This window comes from Pelodiscus sinensis, chromosome 9 (assembly GCF_049634645.1).
Source record: "Pelodiscus sinensis isolate JC-2024 chromosome 9, ASM4963464v1, whole genome shotgun sequence".
Taxonomy (NCBI): domain Eukaryota; kingdom Metazoa; phylum Chordata; order Testudines; family Trionychidae; genus Pelodiscus; species Pelodiscus sinensis.
Window position 1 is genome coordinate 64,774,996 of NC_134719.1, and position 24,698 is coordinate 64,799,693.

General features: G+C 55.5%; 1 protein-coding gene across 6 annotated transcripts in view; it reads left to right on the forward strand.

Annotated features, from left to right (window-relative positions):
* PACS2 (phosphofurin acidic cluster sorting protein 2) overlaps window positions 1–24,698 on the forward strand; it is a 92,210-nt gene that overhangs the window by 52,041 nt on the left and 15,471 nt on the right. For 2 of the 6 annotated variants that reach the window (XM_075937071.1, XM_075937067.1), the window contains exons 7-17: window positions 3,635–3,715; window positions 5,729–5,788; window positions 7,276–7,433; window positions 9,334–9,424; window positions 10,813–10,887; window positions 11,139–11,257; window positions 12,401–12,536; window positions 13,393–13,497; window positions 14,294–14,400; window positions 17,131–17,285; window positions 21,486–21,596. In XM_075937071.1, coding sequence (XP_075793186.1) covers window positions 3,635–3,715; window positions 5,729–5,788; window positions 7,276–7,433; window positions 9,334–9,424; window positions 10,813–10,887; window positions 11,139–11,257; window positions 12,401–12,536; window positions 13,393–13,497; window positions 14,294–14,400; window positions 17,131–17,285; window positions 21,486–21,596 — 1,198 coding nt within the window. The remainder of the gene's footprint in view (window positions 1–3,634; window positions 3,716–5,728; window positions 5,789–7,275; window positions 7,434–9,333; window positions 9,425–10,812; window positions 10,888–11,138; window positions 11,258–12,400; window positions 12,537–13,392; window positions 13,498–14,293; window positions 14,401–17,130; window positions 17,286–21,485; window positions 21,597–24,698) is intronic. The other 4 variants (XM_075937072.1, XM_075937068.1, XM_075937069.1 and 1 more) reach the window with 4 other exon arrangements.

Consider the following 24,698-nt stretch of genomic DNA (forward strand, 5'->3'; position numbering starts at 1 on the left):
GAGAGCTTTGGGCTGTAGGAGGGGCTCCAGCTTTGGAAGGCGTCAGGGCTGGGGCAGGAGGGGCTTACCCCGAGCAGCTCCTGTGGGGGGAAGGGGGGGAGCGCTAAGGCAGCTTCCTGCCTGTCCTGGCACTGCAGACCCTGCTGCACCCCAGAAACGGCCGGCAGCAGGCTCCCAGCCAATGGGCATGGGGAGTTAGTGCTCAGGGCAGGGGCAGTGCATGGAGCCACACACCCCCACCCGCCCCCCGCTTCAGGAGCTGCCGTAGCTCCCCCTGGCCACCTGATCTCTCCTGCCTCCCCCCCCCCCCCCCCGCAACGAGACCCAGCACCCCACATCTGGTTGCACCCTGTCGTTTGAAACTGGCTGGGCTAGGCTGCTGGCAGACTCACTTGGCTCTGGGAATTTCACTCCCCTTGGGGGCCTGGCAGGCTCACCTGGCTCTGGGAATTCCGCTCCCCTTGGGGGCCTGGCAGGCTCACCTGGCTCTGGGAATTCCGCTCCCCTTGGGGGCCTGGCAGACTCACTTGGCTCTGGGAATTTCGCTCCCCTTGGGGGCCTGGCAGGCTCACCTGGCTCTGGGAATTCCGCTCCCCTTGGGGGCCTGGCAGGCTCACTTGGCTCTGGGAATTCCGCTCCCCTTGGGGGCCTGGCAGGCTCACTTGGCTCTGGGAATTCCGCTCCCCTTGGGGGCCTGGCAGGCTCACTTGGCTTTGGGAATTCCGCTCCCCTTGGGGGCCTGGCAGGCTCACTTGGCTCTGGGAATTCCGCTCCCCTTGGGGGCCTGGCAGGCTCACTTGGCTTTGGGAATTCCGCTCCCCTTGGGGGCCTGGCAGGCTCACCTGGCTCTGGGAATTCCGCTCCCCTTGGGGGCCTGGCAGGCTCACTTGGCTTTGGGAATTCCGCTCCCCTTGGGGGCCTGGCAGGCTCACCTGGCTCTGGGAATTCCGCTCCCCTTGGGGGCCTGGCAGGCTCACTTGGCTCTGGGAATTCCGCTCCCCTTGGGGGCCTGGCAGGCTCACTTGGCTCTGGGAATTCCGCTCCCCTTGGGGGCCTGGCAGGCTCACCTGGCTCTGGGAATTCCGCTCCCCTTGGGGGCCTGGCAGGCTCACTTGGCTTTGGGAATTTCGCTCCCCTTGGGGGCCTGGCAGGCTCACCTGGCTCTGGGAATTCCGCTCCCCTTGGGGGCCTGGCAGGCTCACTTGGCTCTGGGAATTCCGCTCCCCTTGGGGGCCTGGCAGGCTCACTTGGCTCTGGGAATTCCGCTCCCCTTGGGGGCCTGGCAGGCTCACTTGGCTCTGGGAATTCCGCTCCCCTTGGGGGCCTGGCAGGCTCACCTGGCTCTGGGAATTCCACTCCCCTTGGGGGCCTGGCAGACTCACTTGGCTCTGGGAATTCCGCTCCCCTTGGGGGCCTGGCAGGCTCACTTGGCTCTGGGAATTCCGCTCCCCTTGGGGGCCTGGCAGGCTCACCTGGCTCTGGGAATTCCACTCCCCTTGGGGGCCTGGCAGACTCACTTGGCTCTGGGAATTCCGCTCCCCTTGGGGGCCTGGCAGGCTCACTTGGCTCTGGGAATTCCGCTCCCCTTGGGGGCCTGGCAGGCTCACTTGGCTCTGGGAATTCCGCTCCCCTTGGGGGCCTGGCAGGCTCACTTGGCTCTGGGAATTCCGCTCCCCTTGGGGGCCTGGCAGGCTCACTTGGCTCTGGGAATTCCGCTCCCCTTGGGGGCCTGGCAGGCTCACTTGGCTCTGGGAATTCCGCTCCCCTTGGGGGCCTGGCAGGCTCACTTGGCTTTGGGAATTTCGCTCCCCTTGGGGGCCTGGCAGGCTCACCTGGCTCTGGGAATTCCGCTCCCCTTGGGGGCCTGGCAGGCTCACTTGGCTCTGGGAATTCCGCTCCCCTTGGGGGCCTGGCAGGCTCACTTGGCTCTGGGAATTCCGCTCCCCTTGGGGGCCTGGCAGGCTCACTTGGCTCTGGGAATTCCGCTCCCCTTGGGGGCCTGGCAGGCTCACTTGGCTCTGGGAATTCCGCTCCCCTTGGGGGCCTGGCAGGCTCACTTGGCTCTGGGAATTCCGCTCCCCTTGGGGGCCTGGCAGGCTCACTTGGCTTTGGGAATTCCGCTCCCCTTGGGGGCCTGGCAGGCTCACTTGGCTCTGGGAATTCCACTCCCCTTGGGGGCCTGGCTTTCCATGCTGCAGCTGGAGACGGATGTGCAGCGAAAGCCGAGAGAGCAGAGAGCAGGAGAGGGGCTGCTCTGGGTGTGCTGGAGAAGCAGCAGCTGCACTCCTAGGGTTTCAGTCTCTCTGCCTTTTCAACACTCCCTTTCTGTGCTGGATCAGTCCAGGTCTCTGCTAGTCTTGACTCAGGGCTGGTGGAGACTGAGGCTCAACCCATATTAGTTGCATTTCCAGCCCCCTCGGTTCCTGTCAGTGGGGAGTGTTCTCGTCAAGACAAGCCCCGCTGACTTAGGAGGAGCAGTGTGAGGGGCTACAGGCTGGCTCCCAGCACGGGGCTGGGAGCCTGGGGCAGAGTGGGGAACCTGGACAGCAACTGGGCTGTAGCTGGTGCCCCACCACCTGGCCTGGGGTGACAGCACAAGCTGTGAGCCGGGCGTGTGGGTCGCAGCATGGAGCCGGTCGGCTTTCTGGTCAATTCACTGGTTCCACGCAGAGCAGTAAAATCGACAAGCATGATAGTCAACAGCTTGTCAGTGCAGGAAACTGTCACCTAACCAGCCCCACGAGGGGTGTAGGGCTTGTCCATGTGAAGTCACGATGCTGGCATGATAGAACATAAGAGCAGCCAGACTAGGTCAGAGCAAAGGTCCAGCCAGCCCAGTGTCCTGTCTGCTGACAGTGGCCAATGCCAGGTGCCCCAGACGGAGGGGACACAACAGGGAATCTTCACGTGATCCCTCCCCTGTCACCCACCTCCAGACAGAGGGTAGGGGCACCACTCCCACCCATCCTGGCTAATAGTCATTGAGGGACCTAACCTCCAGGAATCTATCTAGCTCTCTTTTCAACCCTGTTAAAGTCCTGGCCTTCACCACCTCCTCTGGCGAGGAGTTCCACAGGTTGGCTACGTGCTAAGTGAAGAAAAACTTCCTTTTGTTTGTTTTTAAACCTGCTGCCTATTCATTTCATTTGGTGACCCCTAGTTCTTATATTGTGGGACTATGTCGATCACTTTTCCGTATTCACTTTCTCCACACCACTCATGATTTTATAGACCTCTATCATGTCCCCCTTAGTCTCCTCTTTTCTAAGCTGAAAAGTCCAAGTCTTTTAATCTCTCTTCATATGGGATCCGTTCCAAACCCCTCAGCATAAATATTGCCCTTTTCTGAACCGTTTCCAATGCCAGTGTATCTTTTTGAGATGAGGCGATCACAGCTGTATGCAGTATTCGTGATAGGGCACTTACATGGGCAGAAGCAAGGCTGTAGTGTAGATGCTGAGGTAATGAGGCCTACCCAAGATGGCTTAGGGCTGACCTAACACTGTAGCGTAGACGAAGCCTGTGCACACATACAATACTGATCAGTCCCCGGCACATGTTGAGTTGCAGAGTAATACCTGGAACCCTTGTTTGGGTTGTGGGCAGTATAAAATCAGACTTTCTTTCTGCGTAGGATTTGGACGACGATGAATATGAGCTGGGGAAGCCCAAGAAGCAGCGGAGATCGATAGTAAGAACGACGTCCATAACCAGGGTCGGTGGAAATTAGTTTTACTAACACTGACGGGGTTTGGCCAGGATGTGCATGCAGCTCGAGGGAGTTACAGAGCTAGACACACAACCATCCCAGCGGTGAAATCCGAGCTAATCGCAGGAGGTGGAAAAGCGATCGAAGTATCGCTCCAAGTACAGCGAGTGCTGACCGCCTTCCCTGTGTGTGCCCCCCTTGTGCTGCCTGTGAGATGAGAACCCTAGAGAATCACTTACAAGTGAAACTGACCTGTGCCGAGGCTAGTACCAGGTTCATGTGTGTGTAAGTCTCAGAAGGCCTGATGTAGACCAGAGGCCTTTTGCTGGCCCTCTGCGTGAGGTCAGGCCAGATGAGCGGTCCAAAGCGAGATAGTGGAGAGCGGGTCTGACACAATAAAGTGGGTCAGGCCGCAGACTCCTCCTGCAGTATCAAATTGTTGGGTACCCGATAAACGACGTGCTGTTCTACACGGTCATGCTGATGGCACACAAGGGGATGGAGTCAGGCTTTATGCTAAAATTTAAACTTGCCTTTGAGTGTGGCAACCTTAACGATGGCTTCAGGTTTTTTGTAGATGGTATCTGCCACGTATGAAACGAGGATACCTTTAGGCGCTGAGCTAAATCCCTTTCTTGCAGAACCACGGAATAAGTAGGGTTTACTTTGGACCTGGGCCTGACGGCCAGTCCACACGCTCCTTTACTTCCACTGGCACCATTTCCGACTGCATAAGTCTCTCTGATATTTTAAATAGGCCACATTTTTTCAAATAAAAGTAATTGGCACTAAAGGAAGTGTCTAGTTTCCCCTAAATGAGGGTGATGAGAAATCATTAGATGCCAGTGTACTAGTTGTTTGTGCCTGGATCAATGATAGTTTGTTTATTTTGATAACTGGGGACAGAATTATGCATCTTGACCACTAAGTGAAGCAGCTTTCTCATGATATGAATCAGTTTCTAGGCCTGGCATTTAGTCAGACATTGGATCTGAAACCTGCAGAACCATAACTGGATACAATCATAAAAGCTGCATTTTCTAAATTAATCACTTTTTTCACGGGGAAGAGGGTTGTATGTTAATACAGCAGCTTGGCCTTAGAGGCGACATAATTAAAACAAACAAAAACTTAGACTTTGTCTAGATTCTGTGGGGCTTGCAGGATGTGGGGGAAGGAGGGGCAATTGCAGCAAGCAGAGCGGGGTGACACAGCCCTTCTCCAAACTTACGGCATGAACAACTTGTACCATAGCTTGTGCCGTTCTGCCATTACCCCACACTCAGCACATGGTCACGAAATCAATTGCAGCCTGCATCTCACAAACCAGGGTTCACATTCATTTGTGTGAGAGGAACTTTTTATCTAGTGGCTTTGTTATGGCCACCCTAAACCCACGATAGTAGCTGGCCCTGCTGGCGTCCGCACTGTGGTGTATGTGGTATGTGCTAAGAACTTAGAAGCAAGGATTTTCACACCGCTCCCGAAGTCACGTTTAGGCACGTGTCTGAAGTCGGGCAGGTGTTCAAATGCAGAATGAGAAGCCCCACTTCGGTCTTCTCTTTGTGACTCTGGGCTGGGCTGTGTGAGAGCGTAGCCAGCACAGTGAGGAGCTAGCCTTCACTAAGAGTGGTCTGTTGGCATTGTGTTCCCCCGCTGGAGTAGCAGCTACTCTTGCAGCTCGCTGGGCAGGTTCTTGGGCGCCGTGGCCCATATATGTTTTCACGAGAGCTTTGCAAAACTTGTTTGCTAAGCCCAACAGCCCAGGTCTGAAACGTTCTGGGAAAGCCGAGACTGGTTTCATTCTGCTGCAGATCTGAACTGATCTGAACATGGGTAGAACTGTGTGAACGGGGGATTCCGTGCTGCTGGGGCATGGCACCAAGGCAGAAAGGAGGTAGCGCAGCCCCTGGGGCTGAGTCAAGCGCATGCGTGGCTCTGCTTGGGAGCCGTCAGCGTATCCGGGTCTAGCTGCCGGCACGCTCCCTCTTGCAACGTACAAGTGTCTTTGTCTTACAGCAACAGAACTTCAAGCAGAAAGTGGTGGCCTTGCTGAGACGGTTTAAAGTGTCTGACGAGGTAAGTTCGTTAACACTCCCTTGTCCCTCAGACTTTCACGTTCAGCCAGGTCCGGCTCATGCCAGGTCGGTTTTCCTCCTTTCTCTCACTTGCCTTCTCGAATCTGTCCTGATTCCCGCTATCTTTGTCGGAGGCTCTTTGGACCCCGGTTGAACAGAGCAGGTTGAGAACTGACATCAGAAACCCACCAAGGTTTCCAGGTGTGGTTTGGTCAGAGATTTTACAGGACACTTGTGCACCCACTTGCCTGCAGACTGTGACCCTTTCAAAGACAACCTGTCGGTTTGTTGGCTTACACAACCCATGAGGTCAGCTCACAGCTTGTTTTCTTACAGCCTTGCTTGTAAATCTCAGCAAACCACTTCGTTTTCACAGGAAACAAGCGAACAAAAATCCTAAGACCGTAAACCATCTGGTAAAAGCTGAAAAGGACAAGCACGTGGGAACATTTTGTATAATGGTCCTGCCGGCCACTAGTCAGATGACTCCCCTGGAAGCGGCTCGCTCCCCAGTGGTTCCTTGTTCCTCCAGACAGAGCTGTGAAGGGAAAGGAGGGGTGCTGGCCTGTGGGTCCCTCAGCTGTTGGGTACCCGTATCTCATGGCGCAAAGTGACCATGCTTCCTTGATGCCCAGTTCTCGTGTCATTCCTCCCTCGGTAGAGTCCCTGTCCCTAAACCCTCGCTGCAGCCATGCTCCTCTCCTCGAGGAGGCCACCTGCTTGTGGGGGGTGCACTACCTGCAAAATACTACTGTTCGGAGGCAGGAGAGGGGCCATGAATTACTCCCCCCCCCCCCCCCCCGCTTTCCTTTTCTGTTGCTACTGAGGAGAAGTAACTGGGCTGGGGCAGTGTGGCAGTTGCCATGGGGCCAGCTGTGCTGCTGCCCTCTAGTGCTGGCTCTAGGATTGACACCAGGAGGACAGGTGCTTTATCCCCCTTGCTCTCCCACAAGGCAGGAAGCTGCTGGGCGTTCTGGTTTAAGGACGTTGTTAGATTCTTGTTAATCTGGGTCTGCTACGGCGGGAACCCTCCTCTGGACATAGCCCCCACCCCTTTGCTCAACAAGACATCCGAAGGCGCCGGAGCCACGTCCTCAAGGTTAGGGGTGCTCGAGGGAGAACACGGGATGGACTAGGTCTGGCTTTGGGCTCTTGGTAGAACGCTTCTAACTCGCCCCCCTCTGAAGTTCCATTTCTAAAGAGCTGTCAAATGATCAGTAAGTGTGTTAGTAGCTTAATAACTTGTTAAACATGAATAGCTCCCGGGGGCCGGGTTGCTCAGAGCACCGTTTCCTGGTGTGCTCGTGCACCATCTCTAGTCCCCACAGCTCCGTGTGCAAGTGCTCCACGGCCCTCGCAGCACAGTGTGCAGACTGGCCTGGCTTCCGGAGGCGATGAGGAATGCCAGCCTGTTGCCCAGATGCTGAGATGAGTCGGTGTCTCCGTGATTTCCATGCTGCCTGCTGTAGCCACGTGTCTTGTGCTTAGGTTCTGGATTCAGAGCAGGACCCAGCGGAGCACGTGCCAGAAGTGGAGGAAGACTTGGACCTCCTCTACGACACGCTGGATATAGAGAACCCCAGCGACAGCGGCCCTGAGATGGAAGATGACGACAGTGTCCTGAGCACTCCTAAACCAAAGCTGAAGTAAGAAGCCGGGAGGGAGTTAACTGGGCGAGACGGAGCCATGCTTGGCTATCAAAGAGCTCTGCCGTCTCCTTGTCCTGCCAAGGGTTTGGCCATCTGCTTTTTGGAGGGGCAATATTGAGACTGAATCCCTCCTTCCCTTCTTACCCCACTAATAATTACAGCTGTGTTGATTGCCTTCCACTCCTCCGCCCCTTTCTCCTTGCCTGGCACTGGGTCGCAGTGCGGATCTGACCCAGGTGAAAGATTTGCACGCACTGGCAAGTCAGTTAATGGCAGGAGTTTACCGGTTAGCCCTGCTCTTCTCACACCACTGCAAAGGGAGCTGCCTGGGCTGCACAGAGGGGGACTAAGCCATTTGAGACTGTTAGACGGGGGGAGGTGCAAAGTGCCCGTGGGCGCTACGTGGCACTACAGGCGATATGCATGCAGCCCGCTGCGGGGGGAGGGGACAAGAAGGGTGTGCCAATGGAGTGATCAGACCAGAACCAGCTGCAGTTGTAAGTCAAGAGAGGCCAGGCTGTGAAGTGGAGGAGGAGAGGGAATTGTGCGAACAGCTGTGAGATGGCTTCAGCGGAATGGAAACTAGACCAGAGGGGAGCACGGGGAGGTGGAGGAGAGGAGCTTGAAGCAGCGGCTGTCAGGGCACACAGTGAACGTGGAAGAGAAGGGAGAGGGGCCGTAGCTGCAGAGGCAGGTGGAGGCAAGAGAGCTGCTTGGGGGTGGTTTGATGGAGGCATGAATGGAGCAAGCTGAGCAAGAGGACAGCCTGTGGAAGGGGGCAGGGGGTGTGTTGGGGTGAGGGGCTCGGAAAGAGCAGACGGGTTGCTGTGGGGAGCGTAGGAAGTCGTGTGAGTGGGGAACGTAGGAAGTCGTGTGAGAGGTGAGCACTTGGAAAAAGGTGTGGGAGGAATGGTTCTGTCGGGGAATGCAAGGCAGGAAACGCAGCCCGGGATCGTGGCAGGCGAGAATTCAGCATTTCACGTTCCGGTGATGAAAAGCTAGCACGCATGACTCAGTATGGTCTGGGGTAACGGGTTGAATGCTGGCCAGCTGATGGTTTGCGAAGTGCAGTTGCTAACTGGGCAGTAATCCCCTAGAAGGACCGAGAGCGTGTTCTTGGTGCGTGCTAGTCCGCGGTTTGGCCATGAACTGAAAGAGAAGGTGCGGTCTGTAGCTGGTGGTTTGCGGGTGCTGACACACTGGTGGCAGGGAAGTTACTAGGACAAGATGCTTATAGAGGGACAGGGGCCACTCTGTAAACCAGGCAAAGTCAAACAGCATCGTAATGCAAGCGATACACCGGGCCTACCTAACTCATGGGGAGACTGAATTATGGCGGGGAGACTCTGCCAAGCCATGGTGGGTACGTGGAAAGTTAAATCCAGAGCGGACGTCTGCCTAAACAGAGTGTCGTCTAGCTCAGCCTCCTGCTCTGTGGCTTGATGCGGGTTGCCTAGCGCAGAGCTCTGGCCTGTGTAGAAGGTTGAACGAGATGATCGCAGGGAGGAAGGAGAGTAGAGCTGCAATCTGAATTGCTCCTGAGAGCCAGCCCTGTGAGAGGGTGCGTAAGAGCCCCGCGGTAGAGGGGCACCCGGAGAGGTACGGGACCAGCCTGCAGTTTCCTAGTCAGTCACCAGCCGAGCTGGAAGAGCCTAGGTCTCCTGGCTCACGTTCCCGTGCTTACACCGTGGGCCCCTCCTTTCCGTTCCATTCTCCCGCGCACAGTTGCCAGAGTGCCGGAGGCTGGCCCAAGCGCTAGAGGCCCTGTGTGTGAAGAGCAGCTTCTCACTCCTCGGGGCGTCGTTGGGGCAGGCGGGCTCTGGCCGTCCCTGGCATCGGGCTGGGAGTGTGGGAGCAGAAGCTGTCAGAGTCTCAGCCTCATGTCTGTCTCGTCTAGACCGTATTTTGAAGGCCTGTCCCACTCCAGCTCCCAGACGGAAATCGGTAGCATCCACAGCGCCCGGAGCCAGAGAGAGCCCTCGAGCCCCGTAAGTCCCATTTCCAGAGGGTGTTCACCAGCGGAGCGGCCTGGCGGCGACACAGTACATCTCCCCAGCCAAATGGCGGCATTCCCCCTGGCAGGAATTTAACCTGCCATGCAGTCGAATGCGTTCAGCCCCGGGGTTTGCGCTGTGCTGCGATGCATGCCTGTGCGGAGCCGGCGAACGACGCCCGAGTGTGCTGCTAGCAGAGCCCGGGGTTTCAGCAGCCGCGAGGCGGAAGTTTGCCTTTCCTGCGGCTGTCGCTTACGCTGCGTGTTTTGCCCATCACTTGCCCTGTGGATTCTGCAGTCAGTTGGCACGAGAACCGGAGCAGGAGCTGTGACTGCTTGCGTACTGCGTGCGTGTGTGTGTGGGGAGGGGGGTGTCAGCTGTTCAGAGCACTGCCTGCAGGGCAGCCGCCCCCACGCCATGTCCCTGTAGAACGCCCACCCCACACAACGGAAGGGCAGACCCCAGTGCACCCCAAGGGCAGGCAGGACTGGGAGGTGCTCTCTGGAGCAGTGTCTGGCAGGGCTGGGGTCAGTCCCTGAGCGGAGAGGTGGCAGTGTCTCTGCCCTAGCTGGCAGAGGGGCGTGGGGATGAAGGGGACCTGTTTGTGGGGCACGGTGCTAGTCTGCGGATGGCGCCCGGTGTTGGATGTCCGGGTTGGGCTCGGCTCTCTCGGGCCACAGAGCTCCGCAGGGAAGGGCTTGGCGCTGCCAGCCCCCGCCCTCTGTCTCCCAAGCTGCAGCGTCCCTGGGGGCCAGGCATGTTTTTGCCTCCTCTCCAACTCTGTAAGTGGCAGGACCAGGCCCTGTCCAGAAGGACCTGAGCTTCGGAGCAAGACTCGTGAGTCAGTGGAGAAGCCTGGAGCCGTGGAGCACTGGGGGCAGGGGGAGGCTAATCCCAGGCGGCAGTACTGGGCTGTCAGACCCACTGCCGGCGGCCGGGGGGGCGGTCTCTGCAGACGGCAGCTTGCTAAGCCATCTTGCTAGGGCTGCTGAATTGAGGGAGGTTTCTAGTGGAACCTGCCCATGCTTAGCTTGAAGGCCTGAGGGTGGGTCTGTTTCTGCGCTCACTGGCCTGGGACTGGCAAGGCAGTGACTCCCGTTACTGCTCAGCCCTGTGGGGCAAGGTCTGGCTTGGCTCAGTCGGCACAGGGGTGCTGTGTGCCCTAGTGCGCGCGTCTCAGCCTTTCTGTCTGAGGCCTCCCCACAAAACCTCAGAGGGGCAGAGGCTCCAGACAGCTGCTTTTCTGCATGTAGAACCCGGGGCCGGCGTTGTGGGGCAGGAAGCAGGGCAGCTGAGGGATTTGGCCCGAAACCTGTGGGCACCCCAGGGGAGGCCTGCTGCCCTAGCATGCTTTGCTCTGACTGCTCCCTCTCCCCAAACAGGTAGAAGTGCCTGAAAAGACCAAGAGCCTTGGAAGCAAACCCCCAGCGGACAGTCTCTCGGACACCGTGTCCTACGTACGTCTAAGCGCTGCCTTGTAACGCTCGCCCAGCAGTTGGAGTAGCTGCTGTCTGTCGTACCCTGGGGGCTTGGCCTGCCTCACAGGCCTTGCACCGACTCCCTCAGCTGGGAGTCTGTTCCAGGCGGTCGGCTCGTGCTGTGGGAGCTGTGGGTGGGAGCAGCTGGGGGCGACGGAGCAGGGTGGTGTTACTAGGGCCAGGGAAGGCACCGGATTTCCGTGGCTTTTCACGTCGCTCCATGTTTGTAGGAGCCTAGCCAGCAGGATGCCCAGGAAGCAGAGCTCTCCACGCTGGACGTGTTCATCGAGAAGCTCCCACCCAGCGGGAAAATCACCAAGACGGAGTCTCTCATTATTCCATCCACCAGGTAACACCCGAGGAGGGGTCACCCCGCCACAGGAACGGGCTAGGACCATGTGCAGCCAGGGTAGCCCCGTGCCTGGCCCACCACGGAGGATCTGAGCACCACAGCGCTCCTGGGGGAGAGGGCAGTGGCCAGCCCCGGGACGAGGGGCTTGTAGCCTCTGCTGAGGAAGTACCTGAGGATTGGAGCTGGTCTCCCTCTGAGGCTTCCTCAGCTGGGATGGTGGCTGAGGGTGCGAGATGGGTACTGATGCAGTTCTTGGGCATCCGACTCCAACCTGCAGGGGCGCCTGGCCTGGAAGGAGAGAGATGGAATATTGAGCCGGGTCCCCTGAAGAGAAGCTGGGCAGCCCAAGTCCCTGGTCTCATCTGAAGAACGTGCCCCTCGGGGCTGAAAGCTCCCATGGCCCTTACGAATTGCTCTTGGGGTACACGCTCACATACCAGCCCCGAAGGGCTTGCAGTGGGGGCAGCCTTTGGGCTGTGGGAGCCGGGTGCTGGCTGTCCCTCCAGTTCGGAAGGGGTGCCGGGTGTCCGGTTTTGAACCAGACAGTCTGGGATTGGCGCTTTCTGTCCAGGAAACAAATGGAGAGAATAGAAGTGCCTGGTATTTTCTAAATCCGATGGGATGTAGATTGGGATGGAATGGCAAGCGTGGCCGGGATTTTTGTTGAAACCGTCTGGCCACCCTCCAGTTGGTAGCGGACGGGTGTAACTCGCTGCAAGGGACGCGCTCTGGGGGAGACGTGGTCCTTTAGTTGAAGTTCTTTGAACAGTCTCCTTGATCAGTTAAAACTAGGCACTAATTGGCTCCCTTGCCAGTGTCGTCAGAGAAGAGCCCTAGACCCCATTAAGCCACGGGGGTCTGCTCTCTCCCCACCAGCGGTGATGTGTTGGCTGCTCCTGAGACCAGCCTCCCACAGCACACAGCTTATGTCCGAGTGCTCGCTAGGACAGCTGACGTGACCCCGCCAGCATGCAGCCTGGATTCCCTGGTTTCTGGTCAGCCTGCTGCTCGAGGCCCCTGTGGGTGGATTCGTGAGAGCTGGGCTGCCGGATGTCTCTGATCTGGGCGCGCCACACAGATCCTGTTGCTGCAGCTCAGCACAGCCCCGGCTGAGCACTGACCGTGTGACTTGCGCTTCAGCAGGCCGGAGGGGAAGCAAGCCGGCCGCCGGGGGAGAAGCACGTCACTGAAGGAAAGGCAGCCGGCACGGCCGCAGAATGAGCGAGCAAACAGCCTGGACAACGAGCGCTCTCCGGACACCAGGCACCACCTACAGGTCAGATGAGCTCCCCCTTTCACAGCCCTGTGCCATGTGCCCGTCCCCGGGGTAGGAATTCCAGCAGCCCCTCTCCTCCAAAGGCTAGGGACCAACCTTCCCTTGGGCCCGGCTGCACCGTGCCATGGCAGGCCGAGCTGGGCTCTCTGCCCCTGCTGCTTTGGGGAAGCTCCTTGCTTGGCTTCAGCCAGGGTGAGACTGAAGGCCTGGCCTGAAGCAGCGGGCTCCAGTGTGAGAACCGAGGGATGGCCATGTGGCGCCAGGGAAAACACACAATGCTACAGCGAGTCCTCAGTCTGGCCTCTGACCCTGCGCCCCCGAGCGGGCTGGAAGGAGCCAGGCTCCAGCCCAAGCACACACCATCTCGCTGCTGCGCTGAGCCCGGCAAGCTAGAGCCAGTGGGCCCAGGCTCTGAGAGTCACTGGGCAGGGGGCTTTGCAGTGCAGATGTACCCCAAGTGGGATGTTGAAAGCAAAATCCTTGCTCTGTGCTCTGGGACGATTCTTAGACTCACAGCTTGGTAATATTGACCCCCGTGAAAAGTAATTGCTGCCCAGGATTTGGAAAATCTCTCCCCTTTCTGTAGTTAGTACTGGCTGCCACGCAGCGGCTTTCTTGCGGTGTGTCCTTTGATCATCACGGACTCGCTGGCCGTCAGTAGCTGGTGGAAACGTGCTTGGGGAGTTTCCCTGGCTCCCTGGAAAGCACAGGGCTGTTGGAGGTGGGGAAATGCAACCTAGTCTTATTTGCATCTTTCATACACAGCTTCTCTGAGGGGCTGATGAAACCAACGCTGCTGGTTCAGCCGTGATGAACCACTCTTCCATTCTCTGCTTTGGTGGTTTTGTGTTCACAGATCCCAAGGAAAACCGTGTACGATCAGTTGAATCACATCCTGATTTCTGATGATCATCTCCCAGAAAATATTATTCTTGTTAACACTTCGGACTGGCAAGGCCAGGTAGGTGCAGGAGAGCGGAAGATTGAGCCCTGGTCTCTGTCTAGGGCGGGTTGCAGCTTACACACGAGGTTCAAATCTCCCTGGAAAGTGGGTCTAACAGGATTTGGGAGTTGGGCCTGGGAATGGGAATTGTTCCTCGTCCAGGCAGTTAACATGAGCCTTCCCCAAGCCCAGCCTCTGCCCCTTAGTGGCACTGTCCCAGGTTAGTCCCTGCTCGTTGGACGTGGCTGAGTTCTTCTCTCCCTGGCGCTTGTGGCCCGCCGAGAAGGCATTTAGAGGGGTGTTTGGCTGCCGGTCTCCCGCCATGCTGAAGTGAGACGAGCGGTGCCAGCCTGCTGACACGGGAGGAGCGCTGTGACCTGCCCACCGGAAGGCACACATTGCACGCTTAGGGTGTGCTTGGGCTGTGTTCAAGGGTGTGATTGCGGCTCCAGCAGGTGTAACCCCGCTAGCGTCCATCCAGCGAGCGTGGCCAGAAGTCAGCGAAGTAATGATGGCGCCGTGTCCTGGCCTGGGTACACATCTGCACCTGTCCCTGAGCTACGCTGGCTAGATAACCTGCTGTGGGGATGCCTCCCCGGGCTGCAGTCCTGCGCCCGATTGAAGGGCTGGCCTGCCTTTGAAGGGCCCCTCTTGAAGCGAGTACTCCGGGAAGAGGTGTCCTAGAAAAGTCCCGCCAGTCATGCCAAAGAGGGCTGGAAACACCTTTGTCTGAAAATAGCCCAGCTGGGCGAAGGGTGGACGTGGGCTTCTGGTTAAGAGTTTTGACAGTTTCTGAGCAGGTTTTGTCTTCCAGTTTCTCTCGGATGTTCTGCAAAAGCACACCTTCCCCGTGGTCTGCACGTGCTCCTCGGCAGACGTGCAGGCGGCTTTCAGCACGATTGTCTCCAGGATTCAGCGATAGTGAGTTCACGCTTTGCTTAGTGCAAAATGATTTCAGTCTAAGTACACTAAGATGTGCGCCCCCAGCCCCAGACTTAAAATAACCCTCTGTTGACAGGGCAGGCTAGAGACCCCCCAGCTGAAATGAGATTTCCCTCTAATAATAAATACCTCATCCCTCCCCGAAGGGCCTAGCAAGCTGATGGGCTCTGCAGGGTGCCACAAAGGTCAAAAGACCCCAGCTATTTTGGATCAAGGAGGGAAGCAGTTCCCAGAGCCTAGGCATCCTCGGGGGCTGTGCATTGCCAGAGCCCCCTCCTCTACTGCCCCAGCTGTGGTGCTTTGGGGGGCAGGGGCAGGCAGCTGGCACCCAGACTGTTTGGCTTGGGTAGGTCACAGTTGGCACCAGCTTTATCTTCAAACCCCCACAGTGGGTTCAGTGTCTTTCCAGCCCAGGCCTGTGTCAGGCCCAGAGCACTTCAGTGAGACTGTCTCCCTCGGCTGCTGCTGCTCCCTCGCTCACGAACGGACCATGGGCTCTCAAATGGGAACGAGCCTGCTTGGAGCGGTGGGGCCCATGCGGGGAGGTAGGGGCAGCTGCCGGGGGCCTGGAGCGGAAGGTGGTGGCTCCTGTAGTACTCGGCCTGGGCATATCTGCCTTCTCCTCACTCCTGTGCAGCTCTCGCTGGGCAGGGCGGGGCAAACCAGGCAGAGCAGGGGGCCTCGGTGGGATGGGCGGGGTGGGGCAGACGGAGCAGAGCAGGGAGCCTCGGTGGGATTGGCGGGGCGGGGCAGACGGAGCAGATCAGGGGGCCTCAGTGGGATTGGCGGGACGGGACAGACCTGGCAGAGCAGGGGGCCTCGGTGGGATTGGCGGGATGGGACAGACCTGGCAGAGCAGGGGGCCTCGGTGGGATTGGCGGGACGGGACAGACGGGGCAGAACAGGGGCCCTCGGTGGGATGGGCGGGGCGGGGCAGACCCGGGGGCCTGGGTGGGATTGGCGGGGCGGGGCAGATGGGGCAGAGCAGGGGGCCTGGGTGGGATTGGCGGGGCGGGGCAGACGGAGCAGATCAGGGGGCCTCAGTGGGATTGGCGGGACGGGACAGACCTGGCAGAGCAGGGGGCCTCAGTGGGATTGGCGGGACGGGACAGACCTGGCAGAGCAGGGGGCCTCGGTGGGATTGGCGGGACGGGACAGACCTAGCAGAGCAGGGGGCCTCGGTGGGATGAGCGGGGCAGAACGGGCCCTCGGTGGGATGGGCGGGGCGGGGCAGACCCGGGGGCCTGGGTGGGATGAGCGGGGCAGACGGGGCAGAGCAGGGGCCCTCGGTGGGATGGGCGGGGCGGGGCAGACCCGGGGGCCTCGGTGGGATGAGCGGGGCAGACCCGGGGGCCTCGGTGGGATGGGCGGGGCAGATGGGGCAGAGCAGGGGGCCTCGGTGGGATGGGCGGGACAGTTGGTGTCTCCCAGAGTTGCTGTTTCTGGCTTCCTGCAGACTCTGGCCCCATGGCCCTACTTTCGAGCTGCACCTTAACAAGGAGGGCTGGGAACACCTTGCTGTAGGGGAGAGGCTGGATTCCCGTGTCCCCTCAGACCAGTGACCGGCGAGCCAAGCCGTGTGCAGTGCTGCAGGAGTGCTCTGGGTCCGGTCCATGGCTCCCTGCACAGCCCCCGCAGAACAAGTGAACTCTCCCTCTCGGCTGGCTGGCGTCCTCCCGAGCCTTGGCCGCCGGTCCTCTGGCAGCCCCTTCGTTGGCTGGCTGCAAGTCGCCTCTCCTGTAGGGAGCTGAGCTGCGGGCAAACGGCGCCCTGTTTCCCAGGGAGGCTGATCGGGGTCACGTCCCACCATGTGTTTGAAAGAGTCCTCTCTGAGGAACAGCGTCTTCCTGCAGCCCATGGGCTCCGTTACCTCTGAGGCGGGACACACAAGGGTCTCTTTCCCGAGTGGTCTGCAGAGCGACCCTCAGCATGGCAGGCACTGGTCAGTCCGCGTGACTGCGGTCTCGAGAGTCCCCTCTAGAGGCATGACTGTCGCAGGCACGACTATCCAGCATCGAGGCACCCTGGCTCCGGCACTGGGAGCCTCTTCTCAGAGACAAGACGGGAAATTCCTAGCTGTTACCGTTGGGCAGCATGAGCACAGGGATAAGACCAAATGCTTGTGGGTCATGCTTTGCACACCGTTCCCTGTGAAACGTATTGCATGTCGCTAGCCTCTGGTGCGAGGCTTAATCCCCAGGGAGGAAATGCTTAGAGGCCTGAGGAAGGAGACTGAGGGGAAGATGTCTAAGTGGTTTGTAAAAGCGGGCGAGGACGAAGGTGCATCCGCGCTGCGAGAAAAGCCCCGTGGCTGTCCCCTGCCCGCTGACCGGGAGTGGGGCTCTAACACGGCAGTGGAGATGGGAACCATACTGCAGAGTAGGGTCCCAGGGCCTTGCCATGTGTTCCCAACATAATGGCACTTGGCTCCTATGCAGGAGACCCAAGAGCAGGGTTTCACAGCTAGGAAAGAATGGCGGGGAGGGAGAGAGCCAGGAGGACTGTGGAAAGGACGTGTTTCTAAAGCAACTCTCACGTTTTATTAATGCATTGTGAGATGCTGCCCTGTGTACGATTGTCCTACGCGTTAGAACGGCTCTTTGCTGTTCCGCATCCATTAGCTAGGTTGGCTCTCTCAAGCATCTTTCCGACGTAATCTGAAAATAGTTCTTTAGAAGTTATAAATATGTTCCCTTTTTTTTTGTCTAGCTGTAACTGCAATTCTCAGCCTCCAAACCCCATTAAAATTGCAGTGGCCGGAGCGCAGAATTACCTCAGTGCTGTGTTGCGGCTCTTTGTAGAACAGCTGTCTCACAAAACCCCAGACTGGCTCAGCTACATGAGATTTTTGATCATCCCACTAGGTAAATAAGTTGCTGTTTTCTTCACAGAAAGATGAATGGCTTAAATCAAATGCACACGCTCAGGAATGCTCTTCAGGGAACTCTTGGTTAGAGTGTGTTCCAAAGGCCACGTCCTTGCTGGCTATGAAAGGAGACCAATATTGCTCTGCTGTAGGATTAAATATCACATTCCTGTCGCATCGGTGAATGTCATCATTACATGCCTGATGCCAAATCCCAAGTATTGTTGGGAAGCAGCCATTTATAGTCCATATTAAACGCAGCAGGTTGACAGAGCTACTATGCTACAACTTCAATCCTCTTGCTGTGTCCTTTTAACTGGCGTGTGTAACGAATTTTGGCAGTGTTCTGCTAGCAATCCTGTATGTGATTGCTAGATATACCACAGCACTAGTGGTGTTTGAAGGAGTAACTTCTGGACTCCTCGAGACTGTAGCTCCAGTTGTTCATAGACAGTAAATGAGAAGCTGTTAATACTCTGTTAAGAGGAAGCTCTTTTAAATTGTTACACATTTTAGATGGAAGAGAAGGTAACTATAAAAAACCCAAATGGGCTCTGAAACTGCTGAGAGGTAAAATGAGGGGGAAGTTTTGGCCGTTCATATCTCCCTCCTTCCTCCCAATCCTCGCTGCTCACCCAGGCTCTTCTGCAACATCCTGGATGTAGTTGAATGCAGCAAAAAATGAGCTCAGTGTAGCATCAGTTTTCAGGGGGGTTTCTCTTCATTCTTTCAGCGCATAGGGTGACATGATCGCAACACACATTTGAAGTCAGTTGAGATTTTCTAGTGTCTAAACTTTCAGACTGTGAATGAAAAACTTGAAAACCGGTAGTGAGGAAAGGATCCAAGGTCCTTGTGACGGTTGTTGGGAACAATTTACACGTGTCTCAGAACTGTTCAAAAGCCTGGAGGAGGAGGGGGACTGGTTGTAGAGAGGCTTGGCCAGTGGGTTGACTCTCATGTCATTGGATGTGCAGGCAAGCGTGGAGTTCTGAGCTGGGTTTGCGGGAGGGTAAGAGTTTCTGGGAAGTGGGTAGGGTACCTAATAACCTAGCACAGCTGGCTGAGATTTGAGCTCTCGGAGTTTAGATTTCAGTAAGTGATTGTTTTCCGTTTTAAGTACAGAGACTGTGACAGCTACAAACAAGTGATCAGTGAGGACCGTACCTCAACGTATCAATTCACCTGGCTCACCATTGCAAAGGAGGTGGTGGCCATCAGGTGATTAAATGTACTGAAGCAATGAAATCAGACAGTACTTCTCCAGTGAAATCTAACCATAGTTCAGAGAGTTGAAGTAGCAAGATAGAATAGTTATTATTGAGCTCAGTGGATGGCAAAATCATTCATTGGGATCAAATGTGACATTGAATGAAACTTCCGTGTGTAAATGCAGAAGCGTCTGATCCTGCCAGAGACACTGTAAATGCCATTATCACTGAGGCAGAACTATGTGATAACTGAAGTAGAGCCAGGTAGGAAACAGTTTTCTGGTCCCATAAAAACATTTGAGATTTTGAAAAATGGCCTATCCTGAATAGGCCAAAAAGTTTCATTCAAATATTTTCATAAACTGAAAATTAAAAAAGAAGACCATATCCGTCAAAAATTAACTTACATTTTGAAAGTGGAAAGTCTTGAAATGTTTTAGGTTTAAAAATGACGAAGTGAGATGTTTTGAGAACTTCAAAATTTTGATGTGGGACATCTGATCCTTTCCCATGAACAACTTGTTTTGATAAAGCAGCGTTTTCCAATAAAAGCCATTGAATCGAAAAACTCCCAACCAACTCGACAGTTAAGCATGAGTTCCTAAATTTCCAACAGCTTTTCAGCATTGACTTCATTCAGGAGCCAAAATTGCCAAAGATCAAGCATTGGTGATGCCAGAAACAACTGAAAGGCAAAGACTTGAACCTGATAAAGTTGCAACCTCTTTTATGCTGATAACCTTGCTTTTGATTTAGTGGAGAATGAACAATTGAAAGAAAAAATTGAATCATTTTGTGGTAAAATAGTCTTCCAAGGGACTTATGCTCACAGGCCCATTGCTAAATACGTGTAAAGAAACGAAGGGAAAAAGAAGAGTTGTAAAAAAAATGTATTTATATTAATGCAAGATGGTACATTAGAAATTCTCCAATTGTGATTGTGAATGTCCACATAAGAAAATTGCATTTGTGCATCATGCCATGGATTCTAGGACCAGAAAGACCACGTTGTGTCCATATGATGGAAGATATCCTCCAAGAACAGAGAGATGAGTATGACAAGATCTTCACCATTTGCTCAGAACAACAAAGGGCAACTTCTCAAAAGCATGCATTTTTATTCCTGGGGTGGGTGGGTATTCAAAACTATTTGAAAGTCATTGAGAACGAAATAACTTAACACAGACCTAAAGATCATTGTGCATGATGTGCTGAGAAATAAATGCTTTTCCAATTCTGTTTGATTATCCAGAAAAACTTCAATGCCCCAGCTTCCAAAGAAATGCTGGGGAGCTCAGGAAGTTCTTGTCTGTTGGCATTCAGCGAACATAGATGTGTTGAAACTTGCCCTGATAACAAGGAGGATTTTGATTTGAACCATGGTATGCTGTTTACACAAAGGGGGATACCACCGAGCAACAATACAATTGGAGGTGCATTTTCGGGAACTTGGGCAGATTAAACAACAAGAAGTCTGGTGGCACCTTATAGACAAACAGATTTATTGGAGCATAAGCTTTAGTGGGCAAAGACCCACTTCGTCAGTTGCATCTTGTTTATGCAGATTCAGGCTAACACGACTACCTCTCTCTGATTCTTGGGCAGATTATAGGCTCATGACACAAATGTCACAGTCCCAGCGGAAATATGGGTTGATCTACTGGGAGAATTGGAAGCACCCAAGGATAAAATCGAGAGGCTTGCAGAGGCTGTGGAACTTTTCCATTACTTGCCCAACACAACTAATCCCAGAGACCAAAAATGTCAGTTGAGCAGAGAATGGCAGAGGCTGGAATGTGATGGAAGAGAACTCGGTTTTTAAATGTGTTGCTCTCCTCCTCAGCCAGCTGTCAGTCAACTCTTTCTCTGGCCATGCAAATCCGAAAGAGGTAAAGCTGAAAAAGCAAAGGAGCTGCTAAGTGTGTATGTACGGATTGAGAAGAGCAGTAGGCCTAACGAGCTAGCTGATTAGGACGCGTTTTGTATGGAAGAACTGCAAGCCTTTCTTGGCAGACTCTCTTGACATTTCACATGTCTCCTTGATTCCTTCTCTCCCTCTCCCTGCCCCCTTAGAGGAAAAAACCTGAGCTTTGTCTGGGTCAAATTAAACTGCCCCCTCCCTATTTTGTAACAGTTCTCATTCACATCACAGCTGAATTGGGAGGAGAGAGCATCTCAGAGACATGCACACAGATACTCCACAGCCCTTGGGAGCACTGGAGCCCTGGTACCTGCAGAGAGGAAGGCAGGCTGTGATGTACATGCTGCTATCACAATAACTTGCAGCATTTCCTTTGCAGGAGTTGGGCCACACTAAAGAGCCGGGTCGAGGCGTCTCAGCATTTTCCAAGTATTTCTCTCCTCAGCAGTTTCTCAGCCTATTTCCTTGGGTTGGTTGCTTTTGCTGAAGCGTTGGGATGGTTAGGTCTGCTCGGGGAGCCCAAGGGCAGCAGGTCTCAGCGGGAAGCCGGTTTGGCTGCTGCGCTCAGACTGTCGGTCCACGGAGCCAGGTTATGCTGCGCAGCTGGAACAGAGCCATGCATCAGCACGTGGGTCGTGAGAACAGCTCAGGGTGCGGTTCTCCATGGCGCTGGCACCCTCGCTGCGTGGCGCTCTCCTCGGAGGAGTGGGAGCTGCCCAAGAGGCACCGTTAGCTAGAGTGAAAGGCAATTCCTAGCTGGGGAGACACCTGCCAGGCTCTGCTTCTGGTGCTGCAGATGCTTATTCTCCCCCTCCCCCCGAAAATCAGGGCACTTCTCTTTGGGACCCTAACTGTAAACACAAGAGTGGCTCTTCCGTTCAGTGAGGACATGGCCTGAAAGGTGGGTGGCTAGTCGACGGGAGAATGCTTCCACGGGCATGGGGATTTCGATCACTTAACCTCGTCGGGGGGGTGGATTTTTCTGGCCCCTGGCTGACATAGTTGGTCAGCCTAATTGTCAGTGCATTCGGCATGTGGAGCAACTGGCTTTTTGCTCTCCTCTCAGGTTCTCACCCCGTGGCGAAGTATCTAGGCTCTGTAGATCACAGGTACAACAACTTCTTCCAAGACTTAACCTGGAGAGATTTGTTTAATAAACTTGAAGCACAGCCCACTGGTAAGTGCCTGCTTTAATTTTTGGAGTACGTGGGGCGAACAATTTGAATGAGTTTAACTTCAGAAGATTGCAAATAAACGCCAGCGGGAAAGTCTAAGTTCAGAGACTCACTGTCTGTGTTAATTTCTTCTCCTGCGCCCAGCTCCGATTCCATGTTGCTTTTTCAGATGCTGACTGTTTTGCAGCCCTAAATGTCATTCAGTGTGGTTTTCCACTGCCTTTCCAGGGTTTTCATGTATTTCCCCAGATCTTAGTTGGTGCTTGTTTTTTTTCCCCCATCACTTCACCCATAACAGTGGCTCATAGGTCTTTGCAGAATTCCTCAAATCCTCTGTAGTCTTGACCAATCGAAATTATTTTAGAGAGACAAGGTGTCAGTGAGAGAGATGAACTTTCCCACAGAACTCTCCTTTGGTCCTTGTCTCCAAGGAGTCGTCTCCTTTGCGTGTCCAAATACTCCTCTTTCTGAAGTCTGTGCCAGAGAAAGACATGCTTGGTCACTGCCCCAGCCACACGTTCCCATCCCATTCCCCAGCAGTTCCATCGGCAGACGGCATTAGCATAGGTCACTTTACTAGGGAACTTTCCCAACAAGATCAGCTGGGACCAGGTGTAGAATGCAGATTCTTTTTACTACTTTGGTCTGCCTAAAGGTTCCTTCCCTCCCTGGCAGAGTGGACTCTAAACGTGGTGTAATACTCTGCCATTCTCACCCAGGTCATAGCTGTGACTTAGACAAAGGGAATGTAGGCCCATGCATGGTAGCCTGGGTTCTGCCCCTTTGCGTATGTGCATTGGGAGAGCGCTGTTAATTATGCACTCGCATCCTGTTCCTAGAATACCATAGCATTCTTCTACAGCCTGGCACTCACTCCTAGGGGCTCATCATTTTTTATTCGTGCACGTGGCGTTCGTAGGTCAAATAGTTCTGAGAGTTCTCAGCAGAGAAATGCATCAGTCCACCCCGCAGTTCGCCGTACGGTTAGTTCCAGGTAAAGCCCTCTGACCAACCACACCGGAATAATTATGCTGCTGAAATGGTTCCCAGGTGTATCCCAAGCGTGAGACCCATGCCTTCCCTGCACCCGAGCAGCGGCAGCGTCTGTCGGCCCGCGCTTGGCTGACGAGGCCATGCAAAGCAGTGCCGCTTTTCCCCGTGTTCGAAGTCGGAATCCTGTATCGTTCTTTATCTTTAGTGCAGCTTCTCTCGTCCTCGCCTGTGTGGGGGCTGGTCCTTCTCCCACGTCTCGGGGGCTGGGCCCCACGTTGGGGGCTTACGAGCTGGGCTGTGTGCCCTCACTCATGTTCAGTGTGACGAGACCAGCCTGGCCTCCACTGCCCTGGGGAAGCCCTCTCAGAATTGCAGGTCCTTCCTGTCACAGACTAGGGACTCATTTGCCCCTCCCCCCCTTCCCCCCCCCGAGGCTCTCCGGCCTTGTGTGTGGTCCAGCCTGAGGCGGTCGTTACGAGGCAGCACGTGGTCTGGCACACGCCGTGCTGAGAGTCTGGCCTTGCTAGCTACCAGGCACCGCTGGCAGACTAGACTGACTTGGCTCCGTCCGTACAGGCTGAGTTCCTGGATGACTTGCCGCTGGACTAATGGCACAGGCCCTGGCACAGGGTGGTGTGACAGCCAAGGTGACGCTGCAGCTGCAGGCTGTGCAGTGGACCTGTCCTGCTCTCTCGCTACCTTGCTGCAGTCGGGGCAGGAGGGCCAGGACCTCCCCTCAGACAGAGACAAGTCTAGGACCGAGTCCCTTTACATCCTGAAGGACTCGAGGGCAACGCTTGGGATATGCCCCAGCGACGACAGCCCTTCTGTGCACCATGCCAGGCCTCCTATCCCTGCTGTCAGGACACACACACAAGTGATATCCATCCTAGCAACCCTCTTCCTCCTTGCCTCAGCCACCACCTCGGGCGCAGTGTTGATGTGGAGAGCTGCAAGTCTCCCACGTTCCCACTCTCAGCCCTCTCTGGCATTTGGGGGCCATATTGCCCTTTTTCCCTTGTTGCCCACAGCTGGGGTAAGATCACCACAAACCATTGGGTGCTGGAGGTTCGGTGGGACGGTTACTCCCAAGTTTTTCACCTTCCTGCTACACCTGCCCCCCCCTTGCCTGGCCACCTACAGGGATGGGGGGAGTCCCATCACATCCCCCTCCAACATGGTGCGCCCCAAGGATGTTAGAACAGGTCTCCAACCCCTTCATCAGAGGGGGGTTCTACGTTTTCCTCCCAACGAAAGAGAGAGGCCTTTGCGCCGTCCTTAGTCTCTGCCTCCTCAGCCCCTTCATCAGCGCAAGGCCAACCTCCAGATGGTGACGCTTGCCTGGATCTTTCCTTCCCTCCTTCGGGGAGTCGGGTTCGCAGCTCTCAACATGAAATAGCAACATCCATCCACTTGACTGCACATTTCTTTGCTTGTGCATGGGGGCCAAGCGCTAGCCCTTCAGCGTCGCAACAGCCTCCTAGGTCTTCAGAGGTGTTCGTGGCCATGGCGGTACCAGTCCAGTGTCTGCAGTGGCCATGGTCCCGTATCTGGATGACTGGCTTCTTGTGTCCTCCCACGCCAGTCAGGCTCCTTGCCCTCTCCCCACCTCTCCAGGCGCCTGCATCAGGAAGAAGAAATCCATTCTCGGCCTAATGCAGATGATTCGCTTCATTGGTGTCTGCTTTATTTCCATGGCGACTAGTGCCTTTCTCCTGGACTACTTTGCCATGCTGATGGGCCCACAGCGTAACCCCTGTGCCCCGGGCCGTGGGTTCCCCACGCCTGCACTAAAGCTTATTGAAGACAAGCTCGCACCCTAAAGGCTGTCCTTGTCTAGCCACAATCTCCAGGCTAGAGACTCTTCTTTGGGTGTGTCACGCCAGCCAGAGATACGGGGCTCCTAGCTTCCCACTGTTTAAATAGACTTTCCCTGGGCTGGAATCTTTTGTTCTACGTCCCCCTTCCATGGAAAATGACCTAGTCAAACTGGCATCCTGGCACCAGCTGGCGTGGTCACATGTCTTACTAGGACCAACCACTGCCTAGGCTTGGAGGACAAACCAGGCTCTTGACAAGTCGTTGAGTCGACCACCCAGTCTAAGGCTTCC